This window comes from Fundulus heteroclitus, unplaced genomic scaffold (assembly GCF_011125445.2).
Source record: "Fundulus heteroclitus isolate FHET01 unplaced genomic scaffold, MU-UCD_Fhet_4.1 scaffold_217, whole genome shotgun sequence".
Lineage (NCBI taxonomy): Eukaryota > Metazoa > Chordata > Actinopteri > Cyprinodontiformes > Fundulidae > Fundulus > Fundulus heteroclitus.
Window position 1 is genome coordinate 136,067 of NW_023396629.1, and position 17,713 is coordinate 153,779.

The following is a 17,713-nucleotide window of genomic DNA, read 5'->3' on the forward strand; positions in this document are numbered from 1 at the left end:
TGCAGGGCGCATGCGCACACCCAACGGTTGAAGCTAAGGCTGGAGCTGAACCGCAGCTGAACCCGCTCAAAGTCAACAAACACTTCCGTCATTTTTTTAAAATTAAAGTTGTTAAGATATAAAAAATGACTGAAAGGTTGACTTAGAATTCTCGCTTAAGTTTTTTTTTTTTTTTTTTTTTTTTAATCAAATCTGTCATTCACCAATCACAGTGCACATTACTGTTGCTATGATACAACAAACACAACTGGTCGTTATTTTAGCAGCTTGTGTTTTCCCCCAGTAACTAAACGGCCTAAATTCATAAGCGTGTTGAGTACATATAAGTCATCCGCTTGGATACTTTAAGGTAATTTTTTTTAAAACTAATAATTACGTCATGAAAATCTGTCCTGGTGATTGTCAATTTCCAGATTTCCTGGTTATTTTGTGCAGAGGACAAAAAGCCTACTTCCAAAATATTTAGCTGTAAACACATTTGATTACAATTTTGCTTAATCATACTATGTTTGGTTAAAAAAAAAAAAAAAAAAGCACATTTAGCCTGGGAACATTTTTCAGTAGATGAAAACACGGTAGGGGTAGTAACATGGTTTGGCAATGTTTTTCTGCATTGTGGTTACAATTTGATACTTTTCAGCTTCAGAACTTCATTCAAAACATAAGCTAGTAATGTAATTAACAATTTTTTTTTATATTTCTTTGAACACAATCTCAAGAGAATTGCAAAAGAAAAATTATGTTTCGGGAAATCAAACTTCTGACATTGGTCTCAGTGTACAGACCTCAAATGGATAGTTTGGATTTTTTGAAGTGGGGTTGAGTGAAGTTATTATCAGTAATAGTTCCCCCATCATTGTAGAAAAACGTCATATTGCAGTGAGAAAAGTGAATAAATCCTCAGAACATATACCTCTGTTTTGGTTGATTTTTATCTATTTAAAATAACACAAATTGGAAATGTTTATCTCTATGACAACACATTGCATTTGCAGATGTACATTTACTTTTTGACAAGAGGGTGTTATATTCAGTTTGTGATCTGTGGAGCTTTCCTGTTTCTGCACTAAAGTTACAGTGGTTGAAGCTGCCAGGTGTATAAATCCACCCTATCATTCCTTGGCCCATTCAATGTATAGATGTAGCATCCAGCTATGTTTTTCAAGGTCTTGTAGTCGTTTTGAAATTATCTCGGTGAACTACTCCGGCAGATCAGCTCAGATGGGCTGATACATTTTGATGGTGTAACATCTGTTTGGCTGAGAAAACTGCCACAAACTTAATACCCTCTTTAGTGAAAATCTAGATGGTCACGATATGTTAATGTTTGTTTATTCTTACAGGCTTTCCACCACACTCCTTCGTAGTCATGCCACTTTTAAAACCATTGAAGAAAAGTCTCCCAACTTCAGTACAGAAGGACATTAAATCCCAGAAATGCGGACTGCGACACACAGTTTACTCTACCAGTGGAAATGAATACACTGGAGAGTGGCTGGAGAACAAGAAGCATGGTTAGATAACACTTTTAATCAACCTCAACTAAACTAATAAGTTGGTCAATACCTATAATTAAACCAAATACTCTGTCTGAAATGCTTGATACCTGACTTGTTAAAAACTTTGTCAAGGCAAGGGATTTCAGGTTTGGAAGAAAACGGGTGCCGTTTATGATGGAGAGTGGAAATCTGGAAAACGTGATGGTCATGGCACCTACAGTGTGCAAATCCCAGGATCAAAGGAGTACACAAGGAAGTATAGTGGGGAATGGAGAAATGGAAAGAAGCATGTATGTCTTTTATATAATCATCTTGAACTGCGAAAAAAACACATCCTCAGATTGTGATGTAGTTTTCTATCTTTTCAGGGTTATGGGACATACTTCTACAACAGTTCGACAGTCTATGAGGGGGAGTGGAATGAGGACCAACGGAGTGGCTGGGGAAGGATGTACTATGAAAATGGAGACATATATGAGGGCGAGTGGATGAAACATAAGAATCACGGCCAAGGAATCATTAGACTTTGTAGGATAATATCTTTTTTCCATACTCTCAAAAAGACAAAAAGTTTGGGCTCCAATATGTCTAATCAGGTTTGTCCCAAATCCTACAGCCAATGGAAACTGGTATGAGGGCTCCTGGCGAGATGGGAAGAAGAATGGTGATGGAAAGTTCTATTATGCTGCAAAAGGCCTGCTGTATGAAGGCTTTTGGGTCGATGGAGTCGCAAAATGTGGGACCCTTGTAGATGTTGGGAGGGACAAAGCACCAGACCCACCCAAGCATCCATTTCCAAAGGTATGACACATCACTGTTGCAGTTGTTGCTGTAATGGTGTTTTCACTCCCACGCTCATTTTATGAGGCAAACAAATAAGTTCTGCGCAACAAAAGACATGTTGCTACCCACAACCTTTATCCCTTAAAACTAAACCATACTGAACCCTTAATTGGTTAATCAATTAGGAGCTCACGTAAGGTCTAAAACCTTCACCTACGGATTTGACTTCAGATATGTGTCACAGCAGTTATGCCAAATGAAATTCAAACCCCTTTGAACTGTGAGATGTATAAAATTAACAAATGTTTAGTAAATGCAACAAAAAGCACTGTACAAGCAACAGTGGTCTGGATTGTTTCTTTCAAGCTTAAAACCTGTCAACAATCCTCTTTAGGAGTTTTGGTTTTCTTTGTGCCTTGGAAGATAAATGCTGTAAAACATTGAAACGTAAATGCACGTTCCCAGCTTTTTTCAGACCATACGAGCGATCACAGATTCACTGATGCTACTACGGATGATCTGTGTGCGCCATACTTCAAACCAAACGAGCAACATCTTTCGATTAAGGCTCATGAGGAATTGAAGCACAAAATACTCAAGGAAGGAAACCCAATTTTAAAGGAAGACCTGTGTTTGGAGTTACTTATAAGGCAAAAAAGTGTTAAACTATTTTCTCTGATCTGTCAGATTATGTGACTCTAGAGGGTGCTGTTTTGCTGCTGCGGAGACTACAAAACATGACCTCCTCTAAATGCACCTTCCCTTGTGCCCTAACCCTAAAGTCAGTGAGTGTATATTGTAGGATAGAGGGTGTGTTTTGCAGTGTTCACAGCTGCAGCTGACCATACTTGCCGGTAAGGGACAGCACAAACTCCTTATGCTAAAGGAGCTACGATAGGAAGCATACAGGCTCTATTTCCTACCTCCTTCTCTACTCACTGTACTTTTCGGACAGCACTTATGGCGACTGCTGACGCACTTCCACTTCGGCTGAAGAGTCCTTACCCAAAGACGTTTTCGGATGCAACCAATGTTAGTCTCATATTTTAATAAGGGCATTAATGATTAATACACATATTTGCATTTCAAAACATTAGGCACAAGATCTAAAACAAATGTAAAGAAGTTAATAAAGAATACCTGACATTAAACCAAAATTATCTATTCATATTAAAAGATATTACCATAACATTCTCTCACCCTAGTTTTTCCTTTTGGACTTGAGGGGCACGTTCTGGAGGAGTCAGCCAAACAGCGCTCTTCTAGAGTCACAGAAGCTGATAAATTGTGGAAAATGGTGTAACTCCAGACTTTATTGACAATACCTTAGCTTGCTTATCAGCCGTTTCTCTAATCCCCGTCAACACATGCAATAGTCAATGACAGGCCTTTCTGTCAAATTTAGAATAAAAGCCAATCAAACAGTAACAATGTCCACATGGTGGCTTAATTCAATGAGGATATCTGAATAATCCTGGCTTAATCCGTTGTCTTGGTTTTGTGAATCAGCTCTCGGATCACTCAGGATAAATCTTACTCCAGAGGGCAGTTTCACATACCCAAGGCGGCGAATTAAAACGGGATTTTTCAGATAATCTGGTTGAATTTGGCCTCGACACGGTTTCACAAAAGCAGTAGCACATAAATTACTGTGGGGATTTATTTAGTGCAGCTAGCCTGCTTCAGACCAGACTAACAGCCAGGTTTAGTTAATCCTGGTGCCTTTTCTGTTCAGTCAGCGATCACACTGATCAGAAACCAATGAGTTTTGTCAGTGATTCCATTTGTTTTTTTTGTTTTTGATCAGCCTGCATTAAAAAAAACACACACCGTATTCCGTGTTTATACTATTATTTTAACATTATGATGGAAGTCTATACCACTATTAACTTATCCATGTGGACATTGTTATGGTTCCGGTTGTTTTTGAAGACTGTTGTTCTAAGTCTGACAGAAAGCCCTTAATAAACCACTGTATGTGTTGAGAGAATAAGATAAATGGCAGATAAAGAAGAGGTGTTGTCAATAAAGTCAGGCTTTACACCTATTCCCACGACATTTCAGTTTGTGATTGTAGGGGGCGCTGTTTCGCTGATTCCTCCAGAACAAATGTAGAATTGATATATCTCACAGCCCAAAAAGGAAAAAAATATATACAAATCATAAGGCCTGGTGAATTAGCAACTGTTAAGGGAAATAATGTGATGTGATATATTTTATCATAATTTTGTTTCATATCAGAATGGGTAGACCTATCCCACAGGAACGCCTTTCAAATTGTTTGAGATTCTGTTTGTTTTCAAATGCAAACAATGTTTGCACTAATCATTAACGGCACAATTAAAATCTGACACAAGGGTAAACAAGGCTTTGCAAAGGCCGTCTCCTGTTAAAGTCTCATCCCTCTACCACTTTTCTTTCTGGAGTTATGGAGGGGGTCAGTGAAATGGAGCCCTCTAGAGTCACAGACTCTGATAGCGCATGAAATGTCTGTGTCTGACACATAGGTAGCTCCTAATGCCCGTCTGTTCCTTTATAATAGCGGCAGTGCTTCCTTTTTTAAGAATGATGAACTTCAATTCCTTATAAGCCCAATCAAAACATGCTGCTTGTTTAGTTTTTTTAAGTATGGCGCACAGAACTCATCTATTGTGGCATCAGTAAATCTGTGATCAACCTCATGGTCTCTGGAAAAAGCTTCCAAACACACTTCCAAATCCTTCAGTTTAATGATGAGAATTAACACATTATTCATGTTTTTTTTCCTCCCAAGCTAAACCTGTTGGACATGGAGCTGGTTTTACAGGAAGCCAAATCAGCTTACCAAGCTTACCGATGATGAAGGAGGAAAAATGGCAAGTTTCCACTTCATCCGGTCAACTGAAACCAATAAAATGACACCAAATATTCATTAAATTCTTTCTCAGTTTCTTTGACATTACACTTTTTTTTATCTTTAGTTGCAATCAACATTCAACATTAGTTTTCATTTTCTACCAGTGCAACTCTTAAACTGCCATTAAAATGTCTGATGAAAATCACATTATAGATCCATGAGAATCACACAAGTGATTGCTTTGTTTAAAAGCACGTGGCTTGATGAGCACTGTTTGATTAGCTGTGGTTTCAAGGATAAAACGAAAGATGGGCCTCAACTTCAAATCCCACTTAAGTTAAAAAGTGTTTATTAAAAACACAGCAGATGTCAGTACTCTACTAATACTGCAATGTTGGCAGTTCATTAGTGAACACGTAAAGAAAAACAGCTCAGATACAGCGAGAACAGATCACTTCATACACACCAAAAGTTAAAAGGCTGTGTTTCACAAACACAGCAGTGCAAAAACCACCAAACATTTATGTGCTTTTTTTTGTCCCGAATGATAAATAAATGCAAAAAGGCGACAGTAACGAGTCCAAGAATGAGACGTTCGCCATGATGGGTAGAGACGCATCAGTCGATTAGCCGATTATATCTTGAAAGGATCTGATCTGTGATCATAGGGTCAAATAGAGGAAAGTCTAATCGTTTTCTTTAAGTTAAGAATTTGCATCCAAATTAGAGCTCACATCAACTGACAACATAAACATACACAAACAAACATATCCCACATTTTCTGTTGAATTCAAAACTGCAACCTCAATCAAGGAAGCTCCAGCACATGTTTTCCCCCACTGAGCTATATTATACACTGGAGTGCTGATTTTGCCGAAAAACTGAAGTCACTGGCGGCCATCTTGCTACTCCCTACTCTCACAGAATCCCATAGGATTTGGTTGCAACAACAAGCAGTTTTCTGGCTGTGTGAAAACGTTTCACAGGTAATTCTACAGTCAGTGCATGTACTAACACTATCAACTACTAGGAAATTAGGTGCTAAAATATCCATCCATCCATTTTCCGAACCGCTTAATCCCTCATGGGGTCGCGGGGGTTGCTGGTGCCTATCTAGGTGCTGAAATATTTTACATGTTATTTATTTTTATATATATATATATATATATATATATATATGTGTTTTTGTATATTGTTATTTATATATTTATAAATGTTATATAAATACATAAAACTTAAAGTATTTCAGCACATGACTTTCTCAGTACTTGATAGTTTTAGAACATAAAAGTATATGGCATTTGACATTTTAAAAGTCTTAAGCCCCCCTGAACATGAGAAAATCCTCGTTATTCGATGCTGTAGCGCACATATTCCCTAGTTACTGGAGGAAAATAGGGAGTACCAATATGGCGGCTTGTGGCTTCAAAGCGGGCTATTAGCCCTCCAGTGTATAATATAGCTCAGTGGTTTTCCCTCAGTTCTATATTCTTTTGAGTAATGGCAAAGAAAAAAAAAATATCGGTTTTGGCCAATTAATGCCTAATCGGTGCATCTCTAATAATGATTGGTAACGTTAGGCTAGAATACTATTAAGGACCCTGTGACTCCCCATCTACATGCGTTATGGCACATTCATGAGTTTAAAGTAAGATGAAGTGCATCTTCTAAAAAATAAAACAAAACAAAAAAAAGAAGTAAATTCCAAATGATAACAGCTCTTCTTTCACATAAAAACTGAAACCCAAACGTGTGCCCACTCAGAGGGAGTTCCAATACAGACACGCACACCTGTCTTATGGGTACTGCGAGCCTGGCGACTGCAAGATGGAGGAGTCCCCCCGGTTGTCGAGCTCGTTTTGAAGCCTGGTGAGGTTGGACAGCTCCTCCAGCTCCTGGAACTGTCTGTCAGTCTTGTGGCTGACCAACGAGCGGTAAAAATGCACGGCAAAGACGATGAAGATCAAACCAAAGGGCACCATGATGGAGGTGGAGGTGATGGCGGCGGCCACCCCGGAGGAGACAGTGCTGTTGTTGGATTTGTCGGGCTTGATGGGCAGGAACTTGACCCAGCAGAGCAGCACCACCTCGGCGAGGAAGAGCAGCGTGCCGATGACGGTGGAGAAAGCCCACGCCAGCTCTATGTGTCTGTGCATGCGCTCGTGTGGCGACTCCTTCACGGAGTTGAGGTTGTGCACGTTGCTGACGGCCTCGATGTTTGGCAGGATGCAGGTGCTGACCATCAGGGCGAACAGGTGAACGGCGACGAGGACGGTGGTGCAGGCGCTGAAGGCGATGAGCAGAGCAGGTGGGTACGGATAACTGTTGTCCAGCTGCACTTCCACCATAGCGACCTGAGCGCCGTGGGGGGGAAACAACATGCCCAGGTCATTAGTTGAGTCATAAAGGACTAGGCATTACAATGTAAAGTTGATTATTTTATTTTTTACCATAGCAAATCCGGAGAGCAACGCCGACGTCCTACTCGAAGCTTTCAGTTTGGCTCGACTCAGATACAGCTTCCTCCAGGACAGGGCTTGGAGTGAATGCTCGTTCAGACTCATGCTGCGCTAATCGTCAACACGCCGGCCGGCCGAGTAGCGCAGCTCTTCAGAGACCCTTTTGCGCCACAAGACAGAAAACAGCGTTCGGCCTACGTCTCCCTGGGAAGCATTTAGGCCCGTCTGCTGACTGCAACTGCGGAAGTTATTATTGTTTTTTTTTTTTTTTTTTTTAATCCACCCACAGCCTTCCTCCGGCGTTCTGAACTACTTTGCACCTTCAATTACCCACAAGTCTACGCGCGACGAGGGTAACGATAGGCAAGGAAATAGTGACGGAAATTCCGAATCTGTTCCGGGATCCGACTCTTTTGGCTCAGCTCAGTTGCTTCTCCCAGGTCTAAAATGGCTCTGAACCACTGAGCTATATTATACACTGGAGTGCTAATCACCGTCTGTTTGAACGAGTCGCTTTGAAGCCACCAGCCGCCATATTGGTACTCCCTATTTCCCCCCAGTTACTAGGGAATATGTGCGCTACAGCATCGAATAACGAGGATTTTCTCATGTTCGGGGGGTTGGGGGGCTTAAAACTTTTAACATGTCAAATGCCATATACTTTCATGTTATGTTGTAAAACTCTGAGAAAAGTCATGTGCTGAAATATTTAGCATTTTATTCATTTAAATATATATGTTTAACATTTATAAATATATAAATAACAATATACAAAAACATATATATATATATATATATATATATATATATATATATATATATATATATATATATATATATATATACATACATATACACATACTTATATATACATATTTAATCTGAATAACATGTAAAATATTTCAGCACCTAATTTCCTAGTAGTTGATAGTGTTAGTAGATCCACTGACTGTAGAACTCAGCCAGAAAACTGCTTGTTGTTGCGAGCAAATCCTATGGGATTATGTGAGAGTAGGGAGTAGCAAGATGGCGGCCAGTGACTTCAGTTTTTCGGCAAAATCAGCACCCCAGTGTATTATATGTATGTATTATGTGCTCTGAACTCACTCATCTCCGTTAATTAGAATATGATCGAAAATGTTTTTATTACAATGTTTCAGTAATGAAAAACAAAAAAACTTCAGCCCATATTTTATAGATTTGCTACACACGGTGATATATTTGTTTATTTCTGTTTAATGTTGGTGGCTCGCAGCAAATTAAATCCCACACCCATCTACCCAGAAGTTTTGTATATACCATTAGCCCAATAAAAATGACCTTTAAAACCGAAATGTCAGCTTCCACATTGACACAAGCAATAATTAAGGTAAGCCACAAAAGATAATCATTGCTAAAGAAGTTTGTTGTTTAGTTTGTGGCTCCTGGACTGTTTTGTCTGGCTCTCCAACTGCATTTCATTAAAGACCAGCACAGATGGCTGATGCAGATGGAAACTTTTTTTTTTATTACGGCAAAATTATTAAAGACGGGTTAAGATCTTACAACTGAAAATGTTAGGTACAACTCAAGGTATTTATATTTTAATAACCAGCATTTTTACATTTTCTTTAATTTCATATTAAATAGTACTACATCTCTCTGAGATCTGTAACGCAAATGCAGAATTTGGCTCCTTGTTTCCAACTGAGCCTAAATGATTTGCAAACTGGGTGACCACCTTTTAATAAAGCAAATGAGCAAACTTGTTTTTTTAACTTTGGATCTACAGTGATTTACACATCCCTTTCCTACTGAAAACCAGACTAATTTGTTTAATAAAAATTATCATATCTTGTAGAGCAGGTAAAAAAATTCACAATATATATATATATATATATATTTGTCTTTTTTTATTCAATTTTTGGCCCTTGAGTATTTCTGACTTGATAATGTTGGCCCTCATGCCGAAAAGTTTGGACACCCCTGGTTTAAAGGGTACAGCTTTCACAATGTAAGATTAAGTTGAAGGAAACTGTGTGGTATAAAAAAAGACACACAAGCAATTTGGATGACTGCAGGCGCCCTGGTAGGTGAAGCAAAGTCTATTCAAGAGGTTGGTGAAAATACACAAGTTTGTGGACTGGAGCAGGAGTTAGTGCTTTAAGAGCCACCACACACAGATGTATCAAAGACATGAGCTACAACTGATGCATTTCTTGTGTAAAGCCTTTCTTGATTCCGGGATGACGTCAAAAGCTTCTCACCTGGGGTAAGGAGAAAAGGACTGGACTGTTGCCCAGGGATCCAAAGTTCTGTTAGTGGTGATAATTAACTGATCTCATTAAGTACAGTCAGCATACCCATCTACCTGCTAGTTTGACAATACTTCATGCTTCCAGACAAGCTTTTGATGCTGATTTCATTTTCTATTGGGTTGGCAACTGTTTACAGTGCCAGCAGTACCAGTACTTGTACTTGTACCAGTACTTGCTAGTACTAGTACTAGCAATGTGCTTGGTTGGCTAGAAAATTTGACCAAAATGAGAAATACAACTCCAAGAACAACTACAAAAATATAAATGGAGGCTCAGAATAACTCTAATCAATGGCATCAGGAATTATCTGTCGACACCAAAGGCAGGGCTACTTGGAGACTGGGGTGGATTTATTTATTCTTGATAAAATAATGATTTACAACAAAATAGCAAAGCAAATAGAAAACCGTCTCCCGCTCCCATGGCAAACTGTTCTGTACAAAAAATTAAAGTGAGTTTGACTGATTTTACAGAAAAGGCTGCATAACAGCTTTGATTAGTATAAGCCCAAACATGCATTTTAGAATGAAAATCTGGTCAGTATGCAATCATAGAGTCTTAACTATGTGTCTGAAGTATTTTATTCATATGTATCTAAGACTTGAGAGAGAGAGAGAGAGAGAGAGAGAGAGAGAGAGAGAGAGAGAGAGAGAGAGAGAGAGAGAGAGAGAGAGAGAGAGAGATAGATAGATAGATTTGGGGTGTGATAGCAAAGCGTATTTTTTTTCACTTCTAACTTAATTTTGTTCTGCAACTACAACTAACGAGATGAGGAAGTAGCTAAAAATATACCACTTTGAATTTGCTAAGCAAAGATCTTACACTAGGTTCTTTTACATAGGATTTTGGATATCTTGGACATAAGTAAAATTACATACATATAAATACAACAATGGTCCATATTTAGGCAAAGAGAACCAAACCAAAATCACAAACTTAATAATTTTATATTCAGTTATGTTTCATTATAGATAATCAAAACAGTGAAACTACTAAATAAAATAAATATAAATGTTTAAAAAATATTAGTAAGAATATAAGTAGACACATTTCTTGATGTTATGCAAATAACGTTATTTGGAACAAGCAAAATGCGTTGATCTCACCATGTAATATGTTCAAAAACTAAGATTTTAGTCTGTGCCTCAGTTGACTCTCTTCTACATAAAACACAGATAAACAAAACTGAAATGCCGTTTGTTTCAAGATAATTAATGACATCCTCAATCCTGTGAAAACAAAAGCCGCTTTCACGCTTCCTTATCATGTTTGTTGTTGTTGCGTAACGAACGTTTGTGGTTTGTAAAAGCTGCAGGAAAAGCGGCGGAGTGACATGCCATGACGTTGTCCAACAATGTTTTGGTTCCTGACCATGACGTAATACACAAAAACATGGTTCCCTTGTTTTGAAGCGTAAAGCGTGCTAAGTGCCTCGCCGACTTTACTACGCACGAGGATGCTTCCCCAAAACTGAGAGGCTGCAAAGCGATCCCCGCAGAGACGATGGCCGAGTCCGCGGAGACGTGTGCTGAAACCGGACGGAGGCTGGTGTGTAGCATCCGCCGCGTTAACGTTAGCTTGCGAGAAGAGAGACTGGGGTTAGCCTAGCTAACGTTTGCGACTGAAAACATTGGGGGGTGTATTTGTCGTGTCATGGAAGCTGGTAAAGTTTGAGGCAAACGGTGAAAAAGGACGGCATCTGCCGAAGTTGACAGACCAGAACTTATTTTATATGTGCGCGATAATCATCAAACGCATTTGAAAATTAAAGTAAGGCAAACGATTCGAGACGAGTGATGAACTAGAAACAGTTGCCGTTGGCACCAGCGGCTCCTTTCTCCTTCGATAAGCGTCATTTAACGGCCGAGGGCAGCGCGAGAGATGAAGTCACGCTTAAGAATTGCGCTGCTATGGTAACCGAAGTGGCGCTGGGGGAAAAAAAATGGGAATATTCCTGCGCCAGTTATAAAGTTGGACACCAAAAAGAGCGTCCAGTCATCCTCTAGTGACCATCTGTGGGCCCTATTAGAGCTAGAGAGTGGCCTTTTCACGCGTGTCTCTGTGTTTTTGCCCCCCCCCCCCCCGCCATGTAAATAATGACATTTCTCAACGGCAGCGCTCCATCTGCCGGAGGATGTACGACGAGAACGAGGATCTATCTGACGTGGAGGAAATCGCAAACATCAGAGGCTTCAGCTTGGAGGAAAAGCTTGCCAGTGATCGCTACAACGCCGATTTTGTCCACCTAATGCAGGGCAGAGGTGAACGCATGTCAAAAATAAACGTCAATTTGCTTTATCTCAGTACATGCTTTGATACATGCTTTGGGCTGAAGATTTGCTGTCTTGCAGACTTCACCTATGAATACGTGCAGAGGGAGGCCCTCAGGATACCACTTATCTTTAAAGACAAAGATGGATTAGGGATAAGGTGAGAAGTCTTCTGCTTAATGCTGTTTTAACTTTGTTATTAATGAGGTTCATTTCACTTTTTCTTAAAGTATTTAATTAAACTTTCATTTACCCACACTTGTAAACATTCTTTTTGGAGTTTTTCAAAGTCCAGTTTTTATTACGCTTTAAATATAAACTACGTTAACATACTGGGCTAGACTTAGACACATTTACATCCATTTCTTTCAACATCACAGAAGCTTTTAAAACATTTAAAATGCATTCATATGATCTTTCCTGCGAAAGCAGTACAGAAACAAACTAAATTTATGACATCCAGGATGTATAAGGCTTTCTTATTTATGCAATTGAATTATTAAATTTTATTTTTGCAGAATGCCTGATCCGGAATTCACAGTCAGTGAAATAAAAGGATTAGTCGGTAAGTAGAAATGCTACGAATACATGCAAATTCATACAGTAATCACAGATATCACCTTTTATAACATGTCTGTTAACAATACAAGAAGCCCATTCACTTATAAAATGAATTCAGTTAATTTAAAAGTCTAAACTAATCTAAAGCTTTTGGTCATTTTCACATACCCTTTTTGTAAGATAAAAAGTAGAAATTGTTGCAACACCGTTGAGACTTCTGGTAAAAAGGTACACAGACAAATCAGATAACCAGATTAGAAATTGTGTACGAAATTTGTTTTGAATACATGTTTTCAACTGGGCCTGAGAGTGCCTGACAGTGTCAGATTTTGTACATGGTCACATGATTGTAAATCATCTGTTTAACGTAGCAAAATGGATTGGTTGTCAAAAAGATAGATCTTAAAAAGGCATAATTTATTGCAAATAATGGAATATATAAGTATGTATGTTTTTAAAAAAAATAAGACGTGGCCACAGTTGTGGTGATTTTTGTTTTCTCATTTCAGGATGTCAAGCCATTATTGATCTTTAGAGTTTAGGCCATTGTGTCTTAATTTCTGGCTTTACTTATAAGCAAATAGGTTCTTCATTATTAGTTTAATTTTGAATAAATCAGCCCCATCTTGTGGGGAAAGCTGTGAATGACACGTTAAGGAGCACCTATGGTTATTCACACGTGAGTGAGCAGTTTTACAGAACTCACAACTTTAGCTTAAACGCCTCGTAAAGATATTTAAAAGCATTTATCAGTTCATCTTTCATTGAAAGGTTGCTCTTTTCTAACATTGAGCTGTTTTAACCATTATTCTAAGCGTGGATGGAGAAAAGATACACTTGAGTTCTGGCGCAGTTCTTTTTGTTAAAACTGTTTTATAACAATCTAATTATTGATTGGACTGTAGATGGTAACAAGCAAGTTAAGCTTGGCATCTATATTCTGAATTTTTAACATCAATATGTTTCTGCCTGTCTTGAATTGGCATGTTTTCCTATTTTTGACATTTTGACGTGTAGCTCATGGGAATGGGCCTTTGTGTTACGTTACATTTATACCCCAAGAAAAACTAAAGTTATGGATTACTTAATGGAATTGCTTAGATGCTACACTCAACTTACAATAGATAAAATATAAAGTAAAAAAAAAAAAATTAAGAATTTGTTGCGGTGTGAAGAAATGAGGGACTTTACATCTTCTTAAATGCTTCCTAATGAGGGATATTTCTTTTTCTCACAGAGAAAATACATTTGATGGACATGTTGTATGGACAAGGGTTAGAACCAGCTGCTGCAATTAAAGCTGTAGAAATAATAGGTGCTTTTGCTGAATTGCAGCTTTTTTGTTGGACAGTGAAATATTCTAAATAAGAAAACTGTACTCAACATTTGTCCAAAACATGACATGATCACTTGATTTGAGTTATTTGTTGTTGTTGTGTTTTGTGTGCGCAGGTAGTCGCAGGTCTGTGGACGTCATGGACGTGAGCACTCAAAAAGGCTCCGAAATGAGCATGGCTCAGTTTGTGCGTTATTACGAAACACCAGAGGAAGAGCGCGACAAACTCTTCAATGTCATCAGCTTAGAGTTCAGCCACACTAAGCTAGAGCATCTCATCAAGCGGCCCACAGTGGTAACGTAATATTGTGAAAGGTTTCACAGGGGATCACAAGTCTAAGAGCTCAATTAGAGCCGTTGACTGAGGCTTTGTTACTGAGGTGAGTTTGAATGGTTTTTACAGGTGGATCAGGTTGACTGGGTGGACAACATGTGGCCTCCTGATCTGAAGCACAGCCAAACAGAAGCAACCAACATTATTTCAGAGATGAAGTACCCCAAAGTGCAAAGGTAAAGCTTCGCTAATGTGTCATTTCCTTTTTATGAATCACTCCTTTGTGATTTATTATGTTTTTCTGTGGAAGAATATACGCCCAGGGACATTTGAGAAAATTATAAACTTTTAAATGTTTGGCAAAAAATATTACAACATTAATAAACAATAATTTTATTTTATCTTTATATAGCTACGTAGAACAGATCAGGAACAAATTATTATTTATTACTGCATGCTTGCAAAAGTCAAGATCTCTTGAGGGATCTGGGGGAAAAAGTGCCTATAAAAGATGACAAACAAAGAATTGGTTACATGATCACGGTCTAAAATATGATAAAAGTTCAATTTTTAATATGCGTATGTTCTCTTCTGTAAAAAAATTTATGCATTTTTTATTTATACTTTTTTTACACGGAGGCCCATTTCGCTTAGCCACCCTTTAAAATTAAAAAAGGAAAGCGAACATGCACAGCTGAAGCTACAGTTTCCAAATTTGCTGAAAGAGCAGATAACGTTTAAATCCACTGTTACAAAATTTCAACATTATTATTGTTGCTAATATTATTGCTAAACTGTTATGCATAGAACAATGTTTTTGTGGGCATTTTTGTTTAAAGGTTTTGCTGACAAATGCAAAGATGTGCAGTGGAAGTAAAGTTATTATTTTTTTGAAATGTCAATTTATGTCTCAATGAAATCATCATTTCAACACTATGAAAACTTCCTCACGTTTTCTATTTACACTTTAGTCCATCTCCTTTTATAGTGGCTCTCACCAAACTAAATCAGTAAATCATTTCCCCTTCAGTTAATCTTCAGAGGAGACTATTTTTTGTCCCCTTTGTCTTTTTCTCATAGTGGGATTTTGTTTTTTCCTAACAATAACTGGTATTACTATCGTCTTCTAAATGGTTGACATGTTTAATTTCTTTCTCCACACAAATTAGTGTTTTTTTTTTATTCTTTTGTTTCCTTTTCAGGTACTGTTTGATGAGTGTAAAGGGCTGCTACACAGACTTTCACATTGATTTCGGAGGAACTTCAGTTTGGTATCATGTATTCAAGGGACAGAAAGTACGTATGTTTGGTTTTCTTTTTATACATAAACTATATTAGACCCATATTCAATCTATGATTTTGCTTTGTATGATTTGATGCTTAGTAGTCCCTTTTTTTCAATGTTAGCCCAGTCTTTAGCAAAGGCTCCCAGTAAAAAAAACACATCTTTTTGTCAGGTTTTCTGGCTTGTGCCTCCAACCCCACATAACCTTGCACTGTATGAGGACTGGGTCCTTTCAGGCAAGCAGAGTGACATCTTCCTGGGAGACCGAGCGGATGGATGCCAGCGAGTGGAGCTGAAACAAGGATACACCTTCTTCATCCCGTCTGGTGAGCTGACATAGTGGCTTTTAAGTTGGCAGCAGGAAGAGGTTAGTTACCAGTTAAATTAAAAAGGGCACACAGCCACGTCTGCTTAATGTGCAGAATGTGCTTGGTTCCTATCTAGCCTGTAAACGACTTTAAAGAACCAGAATTTAAGTTTCCAGGTTTCTAGGTTTGGATAAGTAGGGATAAAGACAACACAACATAGAAAAAATATTAGTATTTCCAGACTTTGCTCACAGTCCCAACATGTGATTCCATCCATCCATCCATCCATCCATCCATCCATCCATCCATCCATCCATCCATCCATCCATCCATCCATCCATCCATCCATCCATCCATCCATCCATCCATCCATCCATAGATATTTAGAAATAAATGGAGTTTGGAAATTGTTACAACCCTGTCCATCCAATCATGAGCTTGGATAAATTCGGCCTTCCTTATTTTGTTTTAATGCTTTCTGCAACCTAAGGTTGGATCCATGCTGTTTACACTCCCGTGGACACACTAGTGTTTGGAGGCAACATTCTGCACAGCTTTAACATCCCTATGCAGTTTACTATCCACGAGATAGAAAACAGGACCAAGGTAGGACTCTTCCTTGTGGAATGCATGACAAAATACCGACCGACACGGCAGTACAGTAAACCCTGCAAGCCGGAGATTGATCCTAGTGGAAAAAAAACAACAACTTTTGAGTTAATTTGAAATGAGTGAAGAACTGAAGTCTTGTTGCCTGTTGTATTGGTTTCTTCACGAGACATTTAAATAGAATAGCTTTAAACATTCAAGGGAAGAAATCATAATAAAGCCACATTTTAGACAGTTGTATTGACTTTAGGTCAAATTCCCGATGAGCCGTACATGTTTTCCTAAGTGCTCAAAGTAATGTCTGATGTCTCAGGATGCAACACAAACAGAATGTTGTACCTGACATCTGTGATCTCCTTCCCACATAAATCTAATTTAAGACATTTCTACCAGGTTTCTATAAAAAGTCTGAGTATATGTAAATATGAGTCTATTTTTTTTCTCTCCTAAGGTTCATTCGAAATTTCGTTTCCCATTTTACTACGAGATGTGCTGGTACGTCCTGGAGCGATACCTGCACTGTCTGACCAAACGGTCCTACCTTACTCAGGAGATCCATAAGGAGCCTCTCGGTGAGTACGGTCTATTCCTACTGCCAAAAACTAAGCTGTATGAAATGCAAATATAGATCAATCAATGATGCAGAAATTATTAAAAGCATGATTCTCATACAATATAGTGAGAGTTTGGATTTAAAATCTGCTGTCTGAAAAACTGTGGTCATTGAGGATCTGCCTGTTCCCTGTGAACCTGATTGGGGTTTTTTGTTCTTAAAGGTGCCATGACATCACCGTATAAACCATTTCATGTAGTTCAGGGTGGGGCCAAACTTTTCCGTACATGGGCCAAAATTGTCAAGTTAAAGGAAAATTACAAAATTAAAAAATTAACCAAAAAAAAAAAATTTTTTTTCCACCTGCTCTACTAAATAACATCATTCTAAATAAATAAATTTGTCAGATTTTCTGTTGGAAATAAATGTAAGTCATTGTAGATCCAAAGGTAAAAAAAAGTGTTTTATTATTTTGAATAATTTAATTTGACTCAGCTGAGGGGAGGAGGGAATAGCCGTTTGCTTGATAGTGTGCTCTGATAGGAGAATATGAGTTAGTTAGAAGGATAAAGAGTTTCTGATCTGACCGTTTTTGAGCAAAGCAACAAAGCTGACCGCCCCTGAGAAGGTCTTTTGCTATTTG

At 38.4% G+C, this 17,713-nt stretch overlaps 3 protein-coding genes across 5 annotated transcripts in view; 2 read left to right on the top strand and 1 right to left on the bottom strand.

The window, feature by feature from the left end:
- Positions 1–241: 241 nt before the first annotated feature.
- Positions 242–5,193, top strand: morn3 (MORN repeat containing 3). The gene is made up of 6 exons (XM_012849382.3): positions 242–349; positions 1,344–1,514; positions 1,632–1,789; positions 1,868–2,027; positions 2,116–2,300; positions 5,056–5,193. The coding sequence occupies exons 2-6, from the start codon at positions 1,370–1,372 to the stop codon at positions 5,119–5,121; spliced, it is 714 nt and encodes a 237-aa protein (XP_012704836.2). The 5' UTR covers positions 242–349; positions 1,344–1,369; the 3' UTR covers positions 5,122–5,193.
- Positions 5,194–6,908: 1,715 nt separating this feature from the next.
- orai1b (ORAI calcium release-activated calcium modulator 1b) lies at positions 6,909–8,076 on the bottom strand. Its single transcript, XM_012849384.3, has 2 exons — positions 7,569–8,076; positions 6,909–7,472 (listed from the first exon to the last, which is right to left on the bottom strand). The coding sequence occupies exons 1-2, from the start codon at positions 7,680–7,682 to the stop codon at positions 6,915–6,917; spliced, it is 672 nt and encodes a 223-aa protein (XP_012704838.1). The 5' UTR covers positions 7,683–8,076; the 3' UTR covers positions 6,909–6,914.
- LOC105915318 (lysine-specific demethylase 2B) overlaps positions 7,410–17,713 on the top strand; it is a 30,312-nt gene continuing 20,008 nt past the window's right edge. For 2 of the 3 annotated variants that reach the window (XM_012849385.3, XM_012849387.3), the window contains exons 1-10: positions 11,221–11,422; positions 11,991–12,135; positions 12,226–12,304; positions 12,663–12,709; positions 14,158–14,336; positions 14,445–14,551; positions 15,518–15,611; positions 15,773–15,926; positions 16,399–16,514; positions 16,969–17,089. In XM_012849385.3, the coding sequence (XP_012704839.2) occupies positions 11,378–11,422; positions 11,991–12,135; positions 12,226–12,304; positions 12,663–12,709; positions 14,158–14,336; positions 14,445–14,551; positions 15,518–15,611; positions 15,773–15,926; positions 16,399–16,514; positions 16,969–17,089 (1,087 nt within the window). In that variant the 5' untranslated portion in view covers positions 11,221–11,377. Of the gene's footprint in view, positions 7,427–11,220; positions 11,423–11,990; positions 12,136–12,225; positions 12,305–12,662; positions 12,710–14,157; positions 14,337–14,444; positions 14,552–15,517; positions 15,612–15,772; positions 15,927–16,398; positions 16,515–16,968; positions 17,090–17,713 lie in introns of those variants that run through there. The other variant, XM_036129774.1, reaches the window with a different exon arrangement.

Excerpts from the sequence above, each read along its gene's own strand:
- orai1b (XM_012849384.3), bottom strand. The coding sequence starts at position 7,682 with ATGAGTCTGAACGAGCATTCACTCCAAGCCCTGTCCTGGAGGAAGCTG. Across the intron at positions 7,473-7,568 it reads TGCTCTCCGGATTTGCTATG|GTCGCTATGGTGGAAGTGCA; the intron begins GTAAAAAATAAA and ends CACGGCGCTCAG.
- morn3 (XM_012849382.3), top strand. The coding sequence starts at position 1,370 with ATGCCACTTTTAAAACCATTGAAGAAAAGTCTCCCAACTTCAGTACAG. Across the intron at positions 1,790-1,867 it reads GGAGAAATGGAAAGAAGCAT|GGTTATGGGACATACTTCTA; the intron begins GTATGTCTTTTA and ends CTATCTTTTCAG. Across the intron at positions 2,028-2,115 it reads CCAAGGAATCATTAGACTTT|CCAATGGAAACTGGTATGAG; the intron begins GTAGGATAATAT and ends CAAATCCTACAG.